Source organism: Cervus canadensis, chromosome 17 (assembly GCF_019320065.1).
Source record: "Cervus canadensis isolate Bull #8, Minnesota chromosome 17, ASM1932006v1, whole genome shotgun sequence".
NCBI lineage: Eukaryota > Metazoa > Chordata > Mammalia > Artiodactyla > Cervidae > Cervus > Cervus canadensis.
Window position 1 is genome coordinate 24,592,710 of NC_057402.1, and position 21,034 is coordinate 24,613,743.

Below are 21,034 nucleotides of genomic sequence, written 5' to 3' on the forward strand. Positions count from 1 at the left end.
GTATGAGAATCTACAAAAGTATAAAAAGAACCCTGTTGTAAATGAAGTATGTACATTTCTGATTTGCAGCATTATCAATGGTCAATGAAAAAAAATGTTTCAAAATAAGCCAGGCACTCAGGAAGTTAGGTCCGGGTTAGCTTCACACAAAACAAATGTACCATAGCTGTCGCTTTGTAACGTTTTAATTTTTTTATATATATACTGTAGAGTTGGTAACACTGCTAAGATTTTTACGAACAGAATATCCCTTTCCCCATTATTCAGCTACTTGGCACCAGTCTCCTCATAAAAGTTTTCATATATTTGTACAAGAAATAGTTAAAAACACAGACACAGTCTTCACAGGTAATGAAGTGTTTTTTTTTTTTTTTTTTCATTTTGTAATTTTAACACTATGGATTTAGACAGCAGCTGTGATTATCTGTTAGTTTAAATCACCAGAAATCATTCTGACACAACACGGAAACATTTATAAAAGAAAAAAAAAAAAAACAACAACAGCTGTCTAGCTGTTCTTTGTAGCTGATAGGTGCGTTCCTTTGATTGTTCGATAGCTAGAGTAGAGCTTCCAAAATTAATCTTTAAATTTCATGATTGGCCTTCTTCACCTTCTAAAACGACTCAGATCCTTCAAGTAAGCACTCGCTATTAAAATTTGTGGCATTGAACTTCTTTTTCTTTTGTTACTATTCCACAGTGGTTTGGGCCCAACTCATGGAATCAGAGGGCCAGGAGGAATCCACTCAACACAGTGATATTCAAAGGACAGCCGAGTTACTCTATTAGCATTGCACACATAAACAAATATATATGACAATTCTATAGTCCATCCCCCCCTCCCCTTTTGTTTTTAAAAAATGTTGGTTGACCTTTGAAATAATTTTCTGTCTCACTGGTAAATTGCTTTATATATTGCTCCATCAGCCAACCTGGAAAGAAACCAAAGAAAAGCACCCACTGCTTATAGGTAGAGCACAAGGGACTCTGGGAATGTTAACAACTGAGGCTATATGGCATTAATTTATTTCATACATCTGAGCATTATTCTTCAGCGCGTCACGTGGCACTGCAGAAGAAAGAGTCGTACCCAGAATTCCGTTGTGGGAAAAAATGGCTCCATTAACCTTGAGCTAGTTAAGAGTCTTTTTATCTCTGAGAATGAAAAAGGAGAGAAGTTGGGGTGGTGGGGAGACGAGGCAGGAAAAGGGGAGACGAGAGAGAGGGAAAGAGAGGGGAGAGGTCAGGAGAATATACACCAGTAAAGCAACAGCAGGAATTTTAAGGAGTGAAACGGAAGTCACAGACAGTAGAAGCAGCATAGGGTGACATTACAGAGGAAGGCCACCACACAAAAATCACTAACCCCCAAGAATCACTGATTCACTACGACTGCAGGAATGGGACTGTACCACTCCAGACTAGAGATAGAGCACAGAGAAGACAAAGGACAAAACAACTACATTAGCTTAGTATATACTGCATATAGAAACACACATTGAAACTGCAATGGACTGACGGCCAAGGACACGTACACAGCGCACACGTTACAGTTCTCACATCTGTTATTAGATGCCTCAACAAACAGCTGCCAAAAATGGAGTGGAAGAAGAATTTATACTTGACAGTCATTTGGAGTGTTTGACACTACACTGATTTCTGGCAACGAAGACAAAATAGGATATTTTTTTCCGTTTTCTTTTTTTTCTTTTTTTTTTTTTAACTTAATGTGCAGTTTTCAGTTGCAGTTATCTGTTTGAAGCTTATTTGAACCCATTCATTAGTTTTAAATCTTATTGGTTCCAACCTAGATATGAAAGAACCAAAGGGGAAAAAAAAAATCCATCAAATCAGTCCCCCAAAATACAAATACAACCTTCCTTTTTTTAAAGCAAGAAATGAAAAAAAAAATGTTAAATATTTTTTCCTTCTTTTACTCTGAAGTGTTATTGAAGTTGTAAAAATTAGCCTCAGTTAGACTGAGAAAAGGAAAGAAACAAAGCTCAACAAAAGACAGAATGTACCTAAACTGCTCCTCAAGTCAGTTTGATTGAGTTTTCCAAAAACCCTTTTAAAAAGGGCTTTCCTGACCCATTAAATTTAATGTGAGGCTATGTTTGTTAGTTGGGAGGTAAATTTTAAGTCCTGCAGCAAACGTTAATGAGGGCTTTGTCTTAACTAACCAAGGAGACTGCAGCAGTGGACTCCAGACCAGGACAGAACACACTTTTTGTTTGTTTTTTCCAAAACCCAGCCCAGGAGCTGCATTTTGTATGAAGACATTACAGATTAATAAATGATAGCACCATGGTTTTAGAAATTAAGTTAATGTTTCAGTAATTAACATTTAGTCCAACTTTTTGTTTTTAAACATTCTAGTCACAGGCCAGAAATTAAGCTTAAGAACCCAAATTATTTTTATGTGCAAGTAAGAAAATCTTAAAATCTTAACCATAAAAAGAGAATTAAATTCTGCATAAAATTCTAAAATGCTATCCCCCTATTTTCAAAGGAATCAGGAACAGAAACAAAACACCACCCCATTTCATTTGACTTAGTCAAACAGGGCACATTGTTTATCCTTGTCTCTTTCAATCTTGATCATATCAAGATCTTTACGAAGAACACCCAATGGTTGTCACTTGAGAAATCTCTTGACCACAAGACTGAGTATTCTATGGCAGAGGCATATACACATGAAAGACATCTCAATAAAGATGCAAAAGAGAGCAAAACAACCCAACACACATCTCAGAAGAAGACAAAAGGGCAGGCAACTGGTCGTCTGACCCTCTGAAGGCCCCAAAAATAAAAAATATCTTTACAGGAAAGAATGAGTCCAGTGAAAGAAAGAAAAGGGGGTGGATCGGGGACCGTCGTGGCGAAGAGAAGATGCTGACCTGTTCGAATTCAAAGTGCTAGAATCAAAGGTCTAAACGAAAACGCCGACGATGCCTCCGGGGGCGGGCGGAGCCCCCCGCCAGGCCGCCAGGGGGCGCCGCTCAGTCCTCCTTGCGCTCCAGAGTCTGTGCTGCGTGGATGCCGTTGCTGTAGACCGGGAAGGGCAGCGTGGAGAAGAGTCCCTCCGCCGTGGTGAACACGTTGCCGGCGGGCATCTGCGTCAGGCCGGCCGCGCTCACCGCGCCGCCGAACGGTCCCGACATGTTAAGCCGGTGCACGTGGTGGTAGAGCATCTCCATGGGCGTCTTGGGGTCGAGGCCGAAGCCTGGGCTGTTAACGTCCACGAAGTTAACAGCGTGCGCGTTGGGCAGCAGGTTGCCTTGCATGGCCAGGGTCACCTCGGCGGGGGCGTAGCGGATGGTGCCCGTGGTGTAGACCCTCTGCGCGGCCGTGCTGGTGGCCGCCAGGGTCCCGGTCACCCTGTGCACCAGCGGCAGCACGACGTTGCCCGCCTGCAACCTCTGCAGAGCCTCCAGGTCCCCGGTGTAGAGCAAGGAGTTGGCCGCGCCCGGGCCGCCCCCGCCGTTCCCGTTCCCACTCCCGCCCCCGGGGTGCTTGTCCCGCGGGGAAGCCGACAGCGGGGGCGACAGCGGGTCGGAGGCGACGGGGGCCAAGGCCGCGGGAGCCGACGTGCCGAACTGAGTCTTGCGGGTGGTGGCGGTGGCGGAGGAGGAGGTGCCGTCGGCGCCGGGCGGGGTGAGGACCGAGTCCGGGATGGCCACGTGCAGCCCCCCGCCGCCCGCGCCGCCGCCCGGCGGGGACGGGAAGTGCTCAGAGCTGGGGGGCTTGGTCATGCTGTAGGGCGACTCGTTCCGGGAGATCTCCCGGTTGGGCGGGTAATTCCAGATGCTGCTGTCGTTGTCGAAGTTGATGGGTTCTGAGATCTCGGTCTTGATTTTGAGCACCGAGGCACTATTGGGGGACGACAGCAGCCTCGGGGGCTCCACCAGGCCGGCGTCCAGTCCGCCCGGGCTCGACGCGCTGGACAGGCGCCGGCGGCTGGCGCTGCCGCCCTTCTGCCGTTTCCGCCGCTTCTTGCGCTTCTGGTGCTTGCTGGAGGCCTGCGCGCCCGCCTCGCCCGCGCTGTCGGAGTCCTTGGCGCTATCCGACGACAGCGACTCGCAGTCCTGCAGCCGCAGGTCCGACTCGCTCTCCACGTAGCCGCGCTCCACCTTGATCTGCATCCGGCCCAGAGCGCCGAAGCCGCCCCCGCCGCCGTCCTCGGCCGCCTTGGGGTTCTCAAAGTCCGAGTGCTCGAAGCTGTCGTCGCTGTCGCGGCTGTCCGGGTTGCTGGAGCTGTGGCCGTCGTCGTTGCAGTGCATGTCGTTGTCACACGTGTTGCCTGACTTCTTACGGTCGGGCTCCGGATCTTCGCTGTTCTCCGACTGGTTCCCCTTCTCGTCGGACTTGGAGTTCTCGTTGTCCTCTGTGTGGGGGGAGACACAGGAGATGTCAGGCTAGCAGCACAACGCGCACCTCTCACCGGCGGGGGCGGGGGAGGGGAGCGAGGGCTGGGTGTCTTGTCCCATCCTGAGCTGCTGCTGGCTTTGCCACTTTGGAAACCTAAAGCCTTGTCTTTCTCTTTCGTGAGGACCGAGGTTATGGCGGGAGGGGGAGTGACTCCCAGAGCACGGGCCCCATCACCTGGAGGCTTGTTCCAAGTGCAGAAGCCCAGGCGTCCACCCAGACCTACTGAATGGGATCCTTCATTTGAACAGGATCCCCAGGTGATTCTTAGGCACCTTAACGTTTGAGAAGTTCTGCAGAAATACTCATGGAGTCAGCGTAAATAACCGGGAATAAGGTGTCAGCGGCCCAGGAAAATGATGATTTGCAAGGTGACCTCCCAAAGAGGTGTGCGTTTTCTACTGGCAAATATTTGCTCCTTATTGAAAACCATACTGTCTATTCCTAGAGTTGTTACTCTTCAGAGCACTGAATGTCACCTGATTCATTTGTGTGTTTTATTTTTATTCTGTCTTTTCCCCCAACTGGAATACAAACTCCACAGGGCAGGGAAATTTTGTCTTTTGGGTTCACTGCTATATATTGTATAATTATGGAGCAGAGATTGTCTGTTCTGGAACTCTGCCCCAGTGAAGACCCTAAAACAAATGCAGAAAACTATCAAGAGCCTCCTCACCTCTTCCTGCCTCCCTGAGGCTGTCTGGAGTAGAGGGATATGTGTCCACAGGAGCAGGTTCCCAATGGATGGCGCTTGTGGTGGGGGAGCCCTAGTCATCTGCCACATTTTAGGGAGGATAGGTTTTCTTAGTAATATAACCTCAAAACATTTAGTGATGATGCTGATTTCATGTCTCTGCTACATGCTTTTGGATGGCAGCCTGGACTGGAACCTTGGGCAACTCACATCACTTACTCTGGCTTTCCTTTATTTAGTAGAAAAGGTTGGGTAAGAAGAAGCTTAGAAATTTTTGCAGTTGTAAATTCTCTGAGTTATGTGCCCCCTGGATCTATGTGTGCCTGTAGAAGGGGACTGGGGATTGGAGGAAAAGTAAATTTTTATGTTAACTTTTCTATGTTCCAAAGAACTATTCAGTCTGCTTCCCAAAAGAACTAGGAAAGGGAAAGCATGGATTTATTCAGCATAGATTCAGAAAATGAGTAACAGTCCAGCACGCAGAAAGAGTCAGTTACTGATGCCATTGAGTATCCCACTTTAGGGGTTCCATCCCAGCTTGGTGAGTGTGTGAACATTTGGGGCTCAAAGTCACAGTCGGTCTTGGAGCAACAAAGATAGCCCTGCTGTCTGCTCTGGTAAAGAGGGTGGAGGTAGCTATGGGGTTAGGGCAGGTCTTCTTCGGTATGGAGGGCTGACATTAAGTGATGGCTAAATTAATCAGTCTCTCTGTATATTTGTGTGTATATATTTATATACCATAAAATGCCTATGTGTATTAATATATAACAACATGCATATATGTATGTAGTTTTACATATTTATATACATGTATGTGTGTGTTAGTCATTCTTGTCCGACTCTTTGGAATCCAGAGGACTGTAGCCCACCAGGCTGCTTTGTTTAGGAATTCTCCAGGCCAGAATACTAGGGTGGGTTGCCATTCCCTTCTCTGGGGGATCTTCCCAACCCAGGGATCAAACCGAGGTCTCTCGCATTGCAGGCAGATTCTTTACCATCTGAGCCACCAGGGAAGCCCATATACATGTATATATTTATATAATACCACATACATAAGTGTGTGTTTTATGTATGTGCACACACATATATAATGTGTACATATGAATGTAGTGGTATATAAGTATATATACATATGTGTGTTGAGAAAGGCTCAGTAATACCTTGACATGACTGACTTCTCTATATAAAATTTGACCAGTTGTTTAATTCAGATGATGGCCCTCTGGCTGTTGCCCACCCCTCATATTTGGAAAGGCAAGCCTTAAGCGCAGAACATGGAGAAGTTGTAATACCTGTAATACCTGAGGTGTCTTTAGAGTCTGACTCAGAGTCGGAGGTCTCCGAGGACTCCGAAGTTTTCTCCGGCAGGTGGGGGAGCTGTGCGATGTCCATTGGGGTGTCCTTGTACTCGGGGTTGCTGTGGGGGAGGGGGAGGGAGGCGTTCATCAGGAGTGCACACACCCATTCGGGATGGCTTGCCTTTGACCATCCTTTTTCCACTTCCGTGCCCCAAACTTTGGGGAGCTCAGAGAGTTAGAAGACTAACCATGAAATCATTTCTCAGCTCATCACAGGACTTTTATAGAAACTTGGATTGCATGGCTGGGGTACAGGCGCACCTTGCTACAATGATTGAATACCCAAATGCTCCATGAAAGCCACTGAAAAGCTTTTAAATAATCAGATACCACTGGGGGCCAGGGAACTGTGCTGCTTAACATTCCACCTCGTCTCACACCTGGGGGAATAGAGGATGCGCAAAGTACCCTCAACAGTTCATCCCCCTGCCTCCTGGCGTGCCCTGTCTGCTCCTGGGCTCCTAATGAGGCCCTCGTTTCAGCATCCTTGTGTTGGCTCCTTGATGGAGCTCCTCTGCTGTTCAGAGACTATGTATGTGTGTGGTGGGGTGGTGGCGGGGGTAGTGGGGGGCAGAGCCCCCAGCGCCTGACGATCTGACGGATGCACAGGTGCACCTTGGGCTGCGTGGATTATGGCTACTGAACTGTCAACACACCCATTACAATCACATTTCCATCTGCTCATGTGGTGTACACCTGTGGCTTGTTAGCTGAGATCTGATTGCAGTGTGAAAGAGGCCCTAACAGAATAGATCTAACCCCATCTGCACAAAGGTGCTTAAGTTTTGTTCCATTTTTAATTCAGAAGAATGCCTCTCCTGGAAAAGGGAGTGCGTTCGGTCAGTCTGAGCTAGCGATCTTCATGAAATGCCACTCCAAGGCCAGCCCGGCACCCAAGCAGGGTAGGCTACCATAATGTGAAGGTACAAGGAAAGCCTCTTTTCTCCAAATGGAGAATGCCCTCTTCTGTCCTCCTGTTGATATCATGGCCAGTCAGCCAGACACCTACCATTGGTGATTACTGGCTCCCTAGCTCATTTCTAATGAAATTCCTATATCAAAGAGGCACTGTTTCAGTAACGGCTCTACAATCGCCAATATCCTGGGGGTGGGGGGGGGAGGGTGGCGTTAATTCTCTAAGATAAATGATCGGGCATTTAGCGTTTACTCCTTAGTGTGAATTGGTGTCAGCAGCAGAGCCTTTTCTAGACTATCAGCTGAGCCGATGGTGGGAAGGTGGCCCTAACCCTTACGCAGTCTCTGTGATTCTACCACGTGTTGTAAGGGCACAGGAAGAAGACTGCTCACTGGAGCTCATCTTTTTCAGCCTCCGTGGTCCAGCTGCCGAGAAGGTTTCACAAGTTACTTGTCCTCCGACTGACAGTCTTCTAGTAGTGAACCCACGGAGAGTCTTCAGGTCTGCGGAAACAGGTCTGGCTGGCCTGAGGCTGAGGCTTTTTGAGCCAGGAGGCTGGTCTTTGATACCCAAATTGCTTCCTTCCTCTCCAGATGGAACTGGGTGGAATAGGAGCAACCAATGCTCATGAGTCTGTACTGTGTGATCCTCGTCTGGACCAAGAGTGTGGCTCCAGAGTAGCACAGACTGACCTCTTCCTAACCCTCCCCTCTCCCTCTGTTTGGGGGCAGAGTAGGAAGTCACGAGGCTGATGAGGCAGTAAGATCCCCATAGGAAGAAATCTCCTTGAATCAGGTGAACAACCATGGGATGAGTTTAGCGCCCGAGGTTCCAGCTGCTGGGGGCCAGCCATCTTTGAGGCTTCTGTGTCCCTATTACTCATGTCTAATGTTTTTAATATTTATTTTTATTTATTTGTTTGGCGGCCCTGGTTCTTCGTTGTGGCACCCAGGATCTTTAGCTGCAGCATGGACCAGGGAAGTCCCACTAACATCTGACTTTTAAGAATCATGTATCTCCCTGGCACAACACCATTTTTGCCTAGCCAGTGAACATCAACGCTGCAATACCTTATTCTGTTTTCTCTTCGGCATGTGAGTTTTTATAACCTTCTGCATTGCCTAGAGCGACTATTCCATAAACCTCTAAGTAAAAGAATTCCCTGAAAGCAGAACCCACCTTGAGTGTATCACAAACAGCATAGTTTGCATGAAAAGCAGGCTTTGGAGAAAGCCCCATTAAATACCCATACTTTTACCTTTAGAGAGACTTAATGTAGAGTAGAAGAGGTCAAAAAAAGGAAAAAGAAAGTAGATGAATGAAGACTCTTCTAAGTGGTACGCATTAAAGCCCTCTCTAGAGCAATAATCATTAGCGCCTGATGGATATGCTGTTGGGAGCAAGCACATTCATGCCTTCCAGTCACCAATGGAGGCGAAAACACTGAAGGGTCAGCGTGCTGATGAGCCACGGCCGTCAGCATCTCAGTCTCAGAGAAAAACGGGATTCGGGTACTCCCTACCGACATTATCAGCCAAAGGGCAACAACTTCCATTCAGAACACCTACTGGCAGCTCACCTCCTAAGGCCACGTGTGAGCCCTGCTTGGTGGCTTTAGGCCAAGAGAAACCAAAGACTGGAATGACGGTGATGGGAGGGAGCCAGGCTGGGCAGTTGGAGAATTTCCTAGCAGGATTGGTGGAGAAGATCTCAGACAGCTTGTCCCCAGATGCAGACCACCCAGGCTCTTCATCTTGGTTACCGTGGTGCTGTCTGAATGCATAGGCAGCAAGCATTTGAAGAAGGAGAGAGGAATGGTGTTGCACACTGGAATTCAGGAAGCTGTTGGGCTTGGCTGCATTAATGGATATAAATTTGATGATGCATTCAAGTAGTGGTCACACTTGCCTGAGATCACAGAGCAGGCAAAAGAAGACTCCTTCATTTGTATACTGAAACTGTCTCAATTCTGATGAAGTGACTCCCTTCACTTACCTAAACTTGAGTGCTTGAGGAATCTAACCCCATGTAATATGCTCAGGGCTTCAAAGGGATGGGATACAAGAGGAATATAATGAACTCCGCCACTTCTTTCCCACCCCCTTCACACCATTTTTGCAGGGGTTGGAGTGCATGAGTATGAGAATGTGTCGGGGAGAAGGGGATGCTTTTTGAATGTTTCCACTGGAGGCAAATGTCTGTGTTCTTTATCTGGCCCGAACGTTTGTGGGGAAACCAAAGCAACTTCTGCAAAGCTGCCCAAGTGGTTGCTGACCGGGAACTAGTGAACAGTTCACAGGTCTGCCCTGGGAGTCCCTACTGACATAACTTTGAGCCTTTCCCATTTCTTTGACTCTTGTGGAAAGAAAAGCAGAATTTCCATGTAATTCCATACCAGATACTGTCAAAAGATAATACAACATGTCAGCTATGAACCATCGGGCTTTATGTTTTATAACTGAGGCAGGAATGAGAAAGAATTCGGAAATATACCTCAGAAGATAGTTCACCCAGATGATATTCTTCTCATTTGCGTTCTTGGCGTTAATAGCTATGGTAGCACTAGACTGGATCCAAATGTAGCCTCCGTTCTTCTGCATCCAGCGGTAGTATTTGGTCACACACTGGCCCTTATTCAGCACTAGTGAAAAAACAAAACAAGGCATTGCATGTTAAGACTGGGATGAAATGATCATCGTCTCTGCAAAATCTGGCGCTTAGAAAGAGGAGGTCTTGCATCGAGTCAGGGGTGCCCCTGTGTATGCTTAATGTAGAATGCCATTAGTAGGACAAATAAAATCACCAATTCAGTGGAGCGGCAGCTCTGGAGGTAGGGTTACTATGTTTGTAGCAGGACTTGATTCCATTTGGGGCAGTCATGGTGTGAAGGGAAGGATAACAGGACTGCAGATCTTGCTGGCTCACAGAACGCTTAATGCGGCGTGGATGTTGTCAAGGGAGGGTTTGACGTCAGATGGGACCACAGGCAAATCTGGATGTGATTTATTCATGGTTTCGAGGTAGCCCCCTCTGCGATTCTGGATATTTGAATGGTTCCGAAGATGCTTTCCCCCTCTGTCTTTGATCATTTCACCTCAGCGCGAGCCATCTCAACCTGTGTCCTTATACATCAGTGCCTTTTGATCCTGTTGAACAGAATTTATAGCATGAACTAAATCTACATGGGTCAGTTGGGAGGTTCTGGGGAGAATTTGCTGAACGTTGGAACAAAATACATTCCCTCACCAAGTCAGAGAGAAAGGCTGGCCTAAGGGAGGCACAGGATTGACTTGGCTAGAGCTAAACAGAGTGACGGCTCCGCACGGACTCTGAAATATGGCCCCAAATGAAGGAACAAGTAAAAACAATCAGTAATGTGAAACGGTGCCATTAAATACCCATGGAAAGAGAGCTTTAAAATGCAGATGTTAAAAGTGATACTTTTAACCAAAATCTTGCCAAGTTGAAATGGATTTGATTTGTATCTGGGTACTCCTGAGCTAGTAAAAGGGGGGAAAGTGCCATAAATCAGCCCCTGGAATAAAGTGCTGTGGATGGGAAGGGTTTAAAAGGATGCCGGAAACGTGCGCAACCTGCTGTTATCGCTGGGATGGCAATCTCAGTGACTGCACTCCCCCCAGCAGCGCGCCAGCTGGCTGGCCACTAGAGGGCAGTGTGCACTCGTCCACGCTGCCCACTTTTGGCATGTCCTTGTCTCCGTCTGCTAAAATGAAAAACCTCTAACTGCTGTAATAAATTTGGCTAAATTAGCTGCTAAATGGTTATCTCAAGTAATATGTATTTGCATTAATCATCTTGCTCTAAACCAGAACAAGCCAGAGTCCTAAAGACGTAGTAAATTCATATTGTCCATTTAATTATGGCTAATAAGTGCTTCATATACAATAGTTTCATGAAGTACATTTTGATTTTTTTTTGGGAGGGGGTGTGGATGGGTAAAGGGAAGTCACTTTGGAAAAGAGCTGTGTTTAAGGCTGTGGAAGCTCTTCCCGTTGGGTCTGAGCCCCTCTTCCTGGCTCTGAAAGTGGTCAAATATCAAACCTCCACATATTTTATCCATAAACACATCAACTTCAATGCTTTCCTCCCATTCTCCTATTTTTTTGGTCTCAAAATACACCAAATGGCTGGTTGTAAAATTTAATGCTTATGTTTCAACAGTTGCTTGAAAATGGCTTGCTTTGATGAGTGCTTCAAACAGCGATGAGTTCTGTTCTGAAACTATTCTACAGTTTAGGGTATTTTTAAAACCCGGAACTGTCACCTTCTCTTGGTGGCGAGGCTCCACAGGTAGGATTGTACTCTGCTTTTGTAGGCAATTGTAAGTTCTGCCATTCTGCATGCATGGCTTCCCCGGCTACAAAACTGCGTAGTGAAGCTGAAAGCTGTAAAATACTGACTCTGCCATACAGTTCTTCTGTCAAACCATTGTTGCATGCAACAAGATGTGCTTTTATTCAGATCTTCTCAGCCTGGTTAACTATTAATAGAGGAACGATGGGTTATGAAATTCTGCCCACTATTTTCACAGAGAAAACTTAGAGTACCCCAATCAGTGGTTGGTGTATAATTCTTCCTGCTGTGTATCTGGAATAAGGGCTTATTTCAGATGGTTCTACTCTTTTTAATAAAGGCAAAGAGACTAAGAAGTCCCTTTTTTTAGAGTCACATGAAGAAAACACTGAGATGCTAGGCCAGACCAGCCCAACCTGGCTGGGGATTTTGGACTAGAATTTGACCCAAAGCATGCAGAAATTAAAAAAAAAAAAAAAAAATCCACAATGCAGTGCATTGTTGTTGCTTAGTAGCTTCAGTCATATCCGGCTCTTTGCAACCTCCTGTCCATGGGATTCTCCAGGCCAGAATACTGGAGTGGGTTGCCATGCCCTCCTCCAGGGGATCTTCCTGACCCAGGGATTGAATCCATGTCTCTTATGTCTCCTGCATTGGCAGGCAGCTTCTTTACCACTAGCGCCGCCTGGGAAGCTCCATGCAGTGCATAGCAAGAGGGCAAAGTGAGACAAAAATTATAAAGCCAAGTAAGAATTTTGCAGAATCAAGATAAAGATCATCACCCCCTTCCTAATAATACTTTCTCTTACTTATAAACAAGCAAAATCTCCTTTCTGGAATGCATGACCAGCAAAATTTCAGCCTCGAGAGTGGGCCCCATGGGTGTGTTGTGAGGGGATGGAAAGGCTTTATTTACTAAAAGACTGATGTGGTGTCACCTTTTTGGGTTCAGGCAGCATGACTCTGGATCTGATTAGGTGCATCTGTGTTTCCTGAGAAGATAAATACAATTTTATTAGGATCCATGATTACATGAAGTTATTTATCACCCAGGCCAAGGGCCATCTGGCAGAGAGGAGACCTCAGTGAGAGACAGGTAGGCTTAGTGAGGAAGTGGTGGGGAAAAGGCTGGGGAGGAGGGGACCCCTCAGGGGTCCCCTGGGGAATCAGGAGCTACTTGAGTGTCTCTACTTAATGTGATCAGCACCACAGAGCAGATCCAGGGGCCCATCACTGTCAGGTCAAGAAGATAAGTTTGATTTAATCCATTGATTTGCTCCGGGCCAGCCTGACAAACAGAATTCTGAAAAGGGAGACATCCTAGCGTGGTGTTAGATCATGATCATTTCCTAGGATCAGTGTTTTCTGAATGACACCCCCCATATGTCTGTGGGACTCTAGTAACTGGAGATAAGGCTGGCTCTGAGTTAGCTCCTATTGTTGTTCAGTCAGTAAAGTTGTGTCCAACTCATTGCATCCCCATGGACTGCAGAACCCCAGGCCTCCCTGTCCTTCACCATCTCCCGGAGTTTACTCAAACTCATGTTCAGTGAGTCAGTATGCCATCCAACCATCTCATTCTCTGTTGCCCCCTTCTCCTCCTGCCTTCAATCTTTCCCAGCTGCTGCTGCTGCTAAGTCGCTTCAGTCGTGTCTGACTCTGTGCGACCCCATAGACGGCAGCCCACCAGGCTCCCCAGTCCCTGGGATTCTCCAGGCAAGAATACTGGAGTGAGTTGCCATTTCCTTCTCCAGTGCATGAAAGTGAAAAGTGAAAGTGAAGTCGGTCAATCGTGTCCAACTTTTCGAGACCCCATGGACTGCAGCCTGCTAGGCTCCTCCGTCCATAGGATTTTCCAGGCAAGACTACCGGAGTGGGTTGCCATTGTCTTCTCCAAATCTTTCCCAGCATCAGGGTCTTTTCCAGTGAGTTGGCTCTTTGCATCATGTGGCCAAAGTATTGGGAGTTTCACCTTCAGCATCACTCCTTCCAATGAATATTCAGGGTTGATGTCCTTTAGGATTGACTAGTTTGATCTCTTTGCAGTCTAAGGGACAGTTAGCTCCTACTATATGAAAGGTTGACCACAAGATCACCCCAGTGCTTTTGTTTTTTCCAGAGGACCTATAAAAGAGGTCACAGTGGAATTTTGCTTCTTTTAAAATGAACAGGGAATAATTTTTGCTTGAGGCTCTAGAACAGAGTGTATGATTTGTGGATGAAGTTTCCTTTTTTTTTTTTAAATCACACTGGCAAATCAGTTGGATCGTTCCAGCTGTGCCAGAGGCAGGATCTGACAGCTTTTCCTGAGCTCATGTGGTTCTAATCAGCTCAAGAAGAAAAGCCACCTTGGTGCCAGTTTGAAAGGGATTTTTAGTTCGTAGTAAGTTAGACAACTTGATAAACACAAAAACTTTCTCGATTCTCTCTAATCCAGGGCTGTTATTTTTATTTTGGGATTCTAGCTTTAAATAATGGAGAGAAATGAGAGACTGTTTTAGCCTATTTTACAAAATCCCTTTCTTGGAGAAAAACAGAAATAAGCATGATGTAAGTTACTTGATATGGGCTTTGCAGATGCCTCAGTGGTAAAGAATCAGCCTGCCAATGCAGAAGACATGGGTTCGATCCCTGGGTGGGGAAGATGCCCAGGAGAAAGAAGTGGCAACCCACTCCAGTGTTCTTGCCTGGACAGTCCCATGGAGTTCAGAGGAGCCTGGTGGGCTACAGTCCATGGTGTCGCAAATAGTAGGACATGTCTAAGCATGCATACACAAAGTTACGTGATACAGAAGTCCTTAAAAAATAGTTAATTGTCCCTTGAAAAGAGATATATACTCAATAAACCCATGAGCCCAGGAGAACATTCATAACAATATGCTCAAACTACAAAGAGAAGAAACCGAGAGAGAGGAAATATTCATGTGGATCATATTTTTAGTCTTACTCCATGATAGGGTCTGAGTACTTCTTAAACATAACCTGGCATCTTCTCTTTAATTAATCTCAAAGTTTACTTTTTGCTGTCCAAACTTTTTGGTAGAGCAGCCTGTGTGTGCCTACTGAAAATGATCACATCATAACATTTCCAGAACGATGTCCCTAAAATTGGGCAATAAGAATTAGTCTTTTTTTTTTTTTCTAAGTATTTGCTTTTGACTGTGCTGGGTCTTGGTTGCTATGCTTAGGCTTTCTCCAGTTGCGCTGCACAGGCTTCTCATTGCATTGGCGTCTCTGCAGAACATGGGTTCTAGAGCACAGGCTCAGTGGTGTGGCACACAGGCTTGGTTGCCCTGTGGCACGTGGGATCTTCCTAGACCAGGGATCGAACCTGTGTCCTCTGCATTGGCAGGCAGATTCTTAACCACCGGAGCACCAGGGACGTCTAGGAACTAATTTTTATTTAAGGATCTCAAAACAATGAAATGGCCTTGTCTTAGGTTTTGGAGGGTAAATGTGAAGACCAGGGAGGCTGAGTGTGTAAATTTCCCAGATGCCCTTACAGTCTTGACTGGTCCCAGGCATAACTGTGGACGCCTCTGTTGCTGCATGAGGACATGCTCTTTCAAGCTCCGAAGTCTTGCTTTCAGCTGCCATGGCTCAGCTCTGAGAAAAACCAAGAAGCTGTCACTAGCACTGTCCCACCTTCCAAGCTACAGATGCCTTTGAGTTACAGAGTGTGCTCTGCAGGGCAGGGCTGACCCTGCATTTGTGAGAAGGCACCATCAGAGACTAGGAGAGACTTAGATCTTCCTGGCTGAACCATTCCAGCCCTGCTCATCTGACCATTTTTGTCTCTAAGAGTCAAAATATCACCCGCCTCTAATTGTGAAGGAAATGGCGAATACAGTTCAAAGAAAAACGTGGTGGGCTTCTGTTTTAGAACACGTGACTTTTTATATCGCCTATGTATTTTATGCCCAAAGACAGGATGCTCAGCTCAATTTACTACCTTTTTAAAAAGCCACCCAGTCTCTTGGTTTGCGCTTAGTGGCAGGCATACAAGAAATGTCCTACTTGTAGAGAAAACCTCCCCACCCCACCCTCAACCCCCTTCAAATCCGAGGAGCTCTTGCCAGAGTGCACAACCATGGCCCTGCACGCAGTGGCCAACAGAGGGATTTCAGTGTTCCTGGGGAAAACTGTGTCCACAGAGATAGACTGATGATTGAAAGGACATAAAGGAAGCCTGTGTCTGTGGCAGGAACATAACTCTCTTAGTAAATCAAAACAAATCAGTCCAAGTTTGCCTTCAGAAATATGGAGGAAAAAAGAGAACATGCTCTCTTCCTGTTGGGCCGTTCTACAAAATCAAAGCCAAAGATTCTAAATAGTGAGTTACTTGTGCCTTCAAAAGAAGGAAGCAGTCTAATTCAGTTTGAAGAGGAGATGAAGAACACATCTCAAAAGCGGTCTTTTAGCAGAGTGTTGCACAAAAGGACGTTTTAGAGGTTTGCATGTGCATTGAAAAGCTGCAGTACTTGGTGTATTCAGGTAAGTATAGAATCAATAGGAAATGGTGAGATCATCGGGGAGTTCACACTGGACATTCACACAGCTGGACAAAGAGCTTCATTATCACCATGGTGATATGGGGATGCATCTGCTGCAAGGCTCACCCCGCACCCCACCCCTGCCCTTGAGCTACCTTCATCAATGGCTGCAGAGAATGGGGAGCGGGTGGGAGGGGGGCTTTCTGCTAGAAACTCAAAAATTATTTTTGACTTCACTAATGTGGAGAGCATGGAAAGCTGGGGGTGTGCTAGAATTGCACTTTCGACTTAATACCACAGTTGGGTGCTTAGCTATAGCCACTGGTTTTCTTTCTACATTCACAAAACTGGCAGATGAAACATGAAAAAGAATACTGACTCTTTAATCTCTGCTTCTCCACCTAAGGCCCAAGGCAGGCTGACAGGGAACTTCATTCTGGAAACAGGACTTTTTTTTTTTTTTAATTCTGGATTACTTTTTCCTCTGCTTTTGAAAACTGTGGGCTATAGGGGAATGAACCTGACATAGACTTAAAACAAGAACAAGTTTCTTTATCTAAAAAGTTATAGTCCTTGATGCTTACAGGAAGGTCATTTTCAAAACCCACAGGAGAAATAGTGTTAGAGCCAGGAACAGTGCATTGAGTGCTTTATTTACTTGCAGTAGAGACAGTTTTTCATTTAGAACTGCTCATAGGATCAAGCAAGGCTTTGATGCCATGCAGACTTTCCTATAGATTTTGCAATTAGTGAACTGGATGTCTTAAATAGCAGGCATCCACAAATTGGTTTTTAGTTTTTTTGTAAATTTATGCGCCGAGCAATATTTGGTCAAGTTTAATGATATTTGATACTTAATGTGAGTTAGAGCTTAAGGACAGAAGACCGTGCGTGTGTGGATGGTCTGTGAATGACTGTGCATCATCTATGGATTTTTCCCCTAATACCCTAATGACAGGCCCTGCTTCAATCGCTATCTGTGTGATTTATAACCTCAGAAGAGGTTTTTTTTCCTGTACCACGCCGATGGATAGATTTTTATTAACTGTTAATATTGAATCATGCAGAAAACTTTTCATTGATTGAAAACATGTCAATTAGTTAAATTTAAAAAATAAATTCCCCTTTTGTTGATCATAATATGCAGAATTGGAGACCAATTTCAATTTTATTTCAACATGGAGAGGATCATGTTCTAGGACTGGAAGAATCAAAGTAATGGTTGGCAAGAGTGACATCTGAGATCTTAGATTTTTTTTGGTTTCAGTCCAACCAGGGAGTTTTAGTACTCTTTATTCCTGCTCTTCTTGACCTGGGACAGTTAAGAATAGGGTATTTTTTAGCCCCCATACCATCTTTTTTGGTGGGGGTTTCTTATATAAGGGACACTGAACTCTTCAGCATGGAATTAAGGTTTGTGACCAGGAAATCAGGGAAACGGTGGATTTATTCACTCATTCAAGAAATAATGTTGCTGAAGGTGACTTCTGTGCCAACACTGGGGGACAGCAAAGGGAGCAGAGCCTGTTGCCCACCTGTCCTCCTGTCTGAGTCTCAGTTGGTCCTGAAAATTTCGTTTCCCTTCCCACGGACTGATTGAGGATTGGAATGTGATGAAACCTCAGACAGCGAGATTCAGGGGGAGGTCTCTCAACCGTGGGAGACTGTTGAAGAAGTTTTCTGTCTTCTGAAAGTAAGGATTTGCCTCTCTTTGCCTTTAAACAGGAGACAGATGCTTATCAGTCACTTTCACTAATAAGTTTATCACAAGGATGACTTATGGAAAGCGGCGTGGAGGCCCGTGAACACACAGCGGGTCCATCCTGGCCAGGGTGAATTCTTCACTTCCTTTAAAAATGAAAATGAAGTACTGGGATGTAGGGAGACCTACAGAAAGGTAAAAGAGGAGGTGAATCTTGTTGTCAGGTTTGTTTTATGTCTCTGGCAGATCCTGTGTTTCAAGATACAGTTCCTTCACTAAGTCTACTATCTCTACCAAGAAATATCTAAGTGGTGAGGCATAGGTATGCAAAGACTAGTGTTCCATAAAATTAGGACTATTTAAAGGAGCTTAGGCACATTTCACCTGTTCACCTGTTCTGTTAAACTGTCAGAAAAACTGGTGCTTTATTGTGAAAACATTACAGATTCTCCCACGTGCGGTCATCGTTGATTGTCCTCTGAATAGCAAATCTGCTACTTTTTGAGTAAAAGGACTCTCATTTGGGGCTCTATGTGTGGTGGACTTCCACCATGCCTCAGGGAGATAAACCTTGATTGTTTAAACCAGCCATGGTAATTCTATCCAGTGCGTGGCTGAGGCTGGGGCATTTGATGAAACGCTGGGCAGTGAGACTTTCCGGGAGAGCCTCCAGGGATATTTTCTTTCAAAAAAGGAACAGAAAATAGCAGCTGACCCTCCCATGACTTTGGACACTGTCCGATAAGGCACATTCATTGGCGGTGCTACGGTTGTCCTTTGATCACGAAGGGAAAGTGAAGATGATTATAAAGAAAGTTTATGTCATTTTTACTTTGGTTTTCTGTTACTTCCATAGGTGGGTTCTGGCGCCTCCCCAAGAATTCAAAGGAGGCCAGAGAGGGGATGGGTGTTTACAAAGAGGTTCAAATCACCTGCTCCTTAGTCAACCCTATATTAATGGGGAAACTTATGCTCAACACATACACAAACTAAATCCTGTTGCTCATTTGTGTTCTAATAGAAATGTTTGAGGGGTTTTTGGGAAGGTATGCAGGGTGTCATTAAATCTATATTTCAAGCAAAGTAATTTTAAAAAATACAATGTCATCTTGTCTTTTATTTTGTAAGAAATAATGAAATTGGTTTTATTTAGGGTAATTGATTTTGGTTAAAATGGGTGATTTAGAAGTTGTTTTTTTTTTTTTAATTGTGCTTTACAACAGCGATGGACTTGTTTCTCTCAAATATCAGGTGTTTCTTTTTATGATAATAAAAAGCAGCTACTAATTGAAATAGTAATAAGGAAAACCCTAGGAATCCATGTTAGAATTGTGTTAGAATGTATCAATGAAATCGAAGATCTGACTTCCCCTCTCCGTAGAGAGAAAAGATCATGTGTTATATTTTGTGTCCTCTCGTGTGCTCTTTGAAGCCTGAGATGCCCTTACCACCTACCCTCCCCCCACCCCACCCCACCCCCACCCCTGGCGTGTCTCCTGACATCTTGGCTTCTTGCCAGCACCTCTCAGTGGGAAGAATGTGCTTCCTCTGGAAAGGCTCATCCTCCTCTGGTTGCCCCCACCTCTGGGGCGCCTGGGTTTTATACATACCCCATAATGTAGTTGTCTTCTCTTTATGCCACCTTTTCAAATTTGGCTGTTTTTGTGCTGTCTTTTCTACTAATATGTAAGCTTCTTGAAGGCGAAGACCCGTATCTTAGTCATTTTTGAAATTTTATAGCAATACTGCAAAACTTTGTAATAAATACTCACAAATGTTAGATTACCTTGAATAGGGGAAATATGACTGTCCTATTCACACATCAAATACCTAGACAGATATTAACCTGGGGAAAAAACTGAATTTTGCTTACAAGTTGACAGTTATTATTATCTCTACCCTATTAACTTTCTCCACTGATACTCAAAACTTTACACGTTTGTAAAGAAGTTGATCTCTTAATCGAGTTATCACGCTTGTTTCATTTGAACACTGATTGAGATGCCCTCAGAGCCATTTGACCATTCACATTTTTTAATACTGTTAATAAAGTTCATCTCTTGGAGGGGGACAAAAATGAAGTCCTTAAGATCACTAGTCGATTTGTATTTTACTCCATGTAAAACAATGCCTTCTAAATACCAGTGTGGTCAGTACTTCTCAAACTTTTATATGACTGTGAGTCAGCTAGGGATCCTTTGTCAACTGCATATTTGGACTCAGTAAACCTGAGGCTTGGCCTGAAATTTGGCATTTCTAGAATGCAATGGTGCAGGGACACCCAGCTGGTAGGTAGGCTCTTGCTGGTCTCTCTTCTCTCTGTGTACCTGACCTTGGACTTAAAAACCCAAATCAGCACTTGCCAAAAAGAAAAAAAAAAGGTGTAAAGTAATAATACTAATTCGCTCCTGCATAAAAGCCTGGCTTAATTTTGTCTCCCTGTGACAATCTTTTTAGTTAATGGACAGGCTAGGCTGAGTTGGCTTCTGAAAAAAGGCAGACGTGCCAGCTATTACGTGCCTTTCCTTTCATGTGAATTTTCATATTCATATGGAAGAAGAGGAAAAAACTCATTTGATTTGGCTGGGGAAAGTCCAGCCAGTGATCAGGTGGCAGCTGAATCCCTGAAGACCCAGCCCCGGAAAAATCTAAGATCAGAAAATACATCCCCTGTGCCGTCTGCACGTGGCCCACCCAGCAAACTCCGCTCCTTCTCTCCTTCCTTCACTCCAGCCTTCCTCTACTGCGGGCGATGGCTGCATACCCAAATCAACAATTCAATTCCCCCTTTGTTTGTGTGGCAGATGACAAATGCATGGAGGGCATCTTGTGTTTCCTAGGCAGGCAGGGCACTTACTTTGATTGATGCTCGGTTGTGGAAAAAAATGAGCTGGGAAGGAATTACAATGGAGGGCCTGCAGACTGGAAGGGGGTATACTAATTAGTCCTGCATTAAGCAGTCGGCTTGCATTTGGCGATGAGACGCCTTCAGGAGGGAAGTGTAGGGGTTATTGATGCAAAACAGCAAGGAATGCATTATGCCAGGTAGCTGTGTATTCGTTTTGTTAGGAAGTATAGAATTTTGTAATTAAGAAAGAAACAGGCTACTGTATTTTTTTAACACCTCCC

The 21,034-nt window shown here is 45.1% G+C and overlaps 1 protein-coding gene across 16 annotated transcripts in view; it reads right to left on the reverse strand.

Moving 5' to 3' along the window:
- Positions 1-357: 357 nt before the first annotated feature.
- The window catches only part of NPAS3 (neuronal PAS domain protein 3), a 920,744-nt gene continuing 900,067 nt past the window's right edge, over positions 358-21,034 (reverse strand). For 13 of the 16 annotated variants that reach the window (XM_043489743.1, XM_043489742.1, XM_043489741.1 and 10 more), the window contains 3 exons: positions 9,890-10,037; positions 6,415-6,539; positions 358-4,387 (listed from right to left, as the gene is read on the reverse strand). In XM_043489743.1, coding sequence (XP_043345678.1) covers positions 3,003-4,387; positions 6,415-6,539; positions 9,890-10,037 — 1,658 coding nt within the window. In that variant the 3' untranslated portion in view covers positions 358-3,002. The remainder of the gene's footprint in view (positions 4,388-6,414; positions 6,540-9,889; positions 10,038-21,034) is intronic. The other 3 variants (XM_043489745.1, XM_043489739.1, XM_043489754.1) reach the window with 1 other exon arrangement.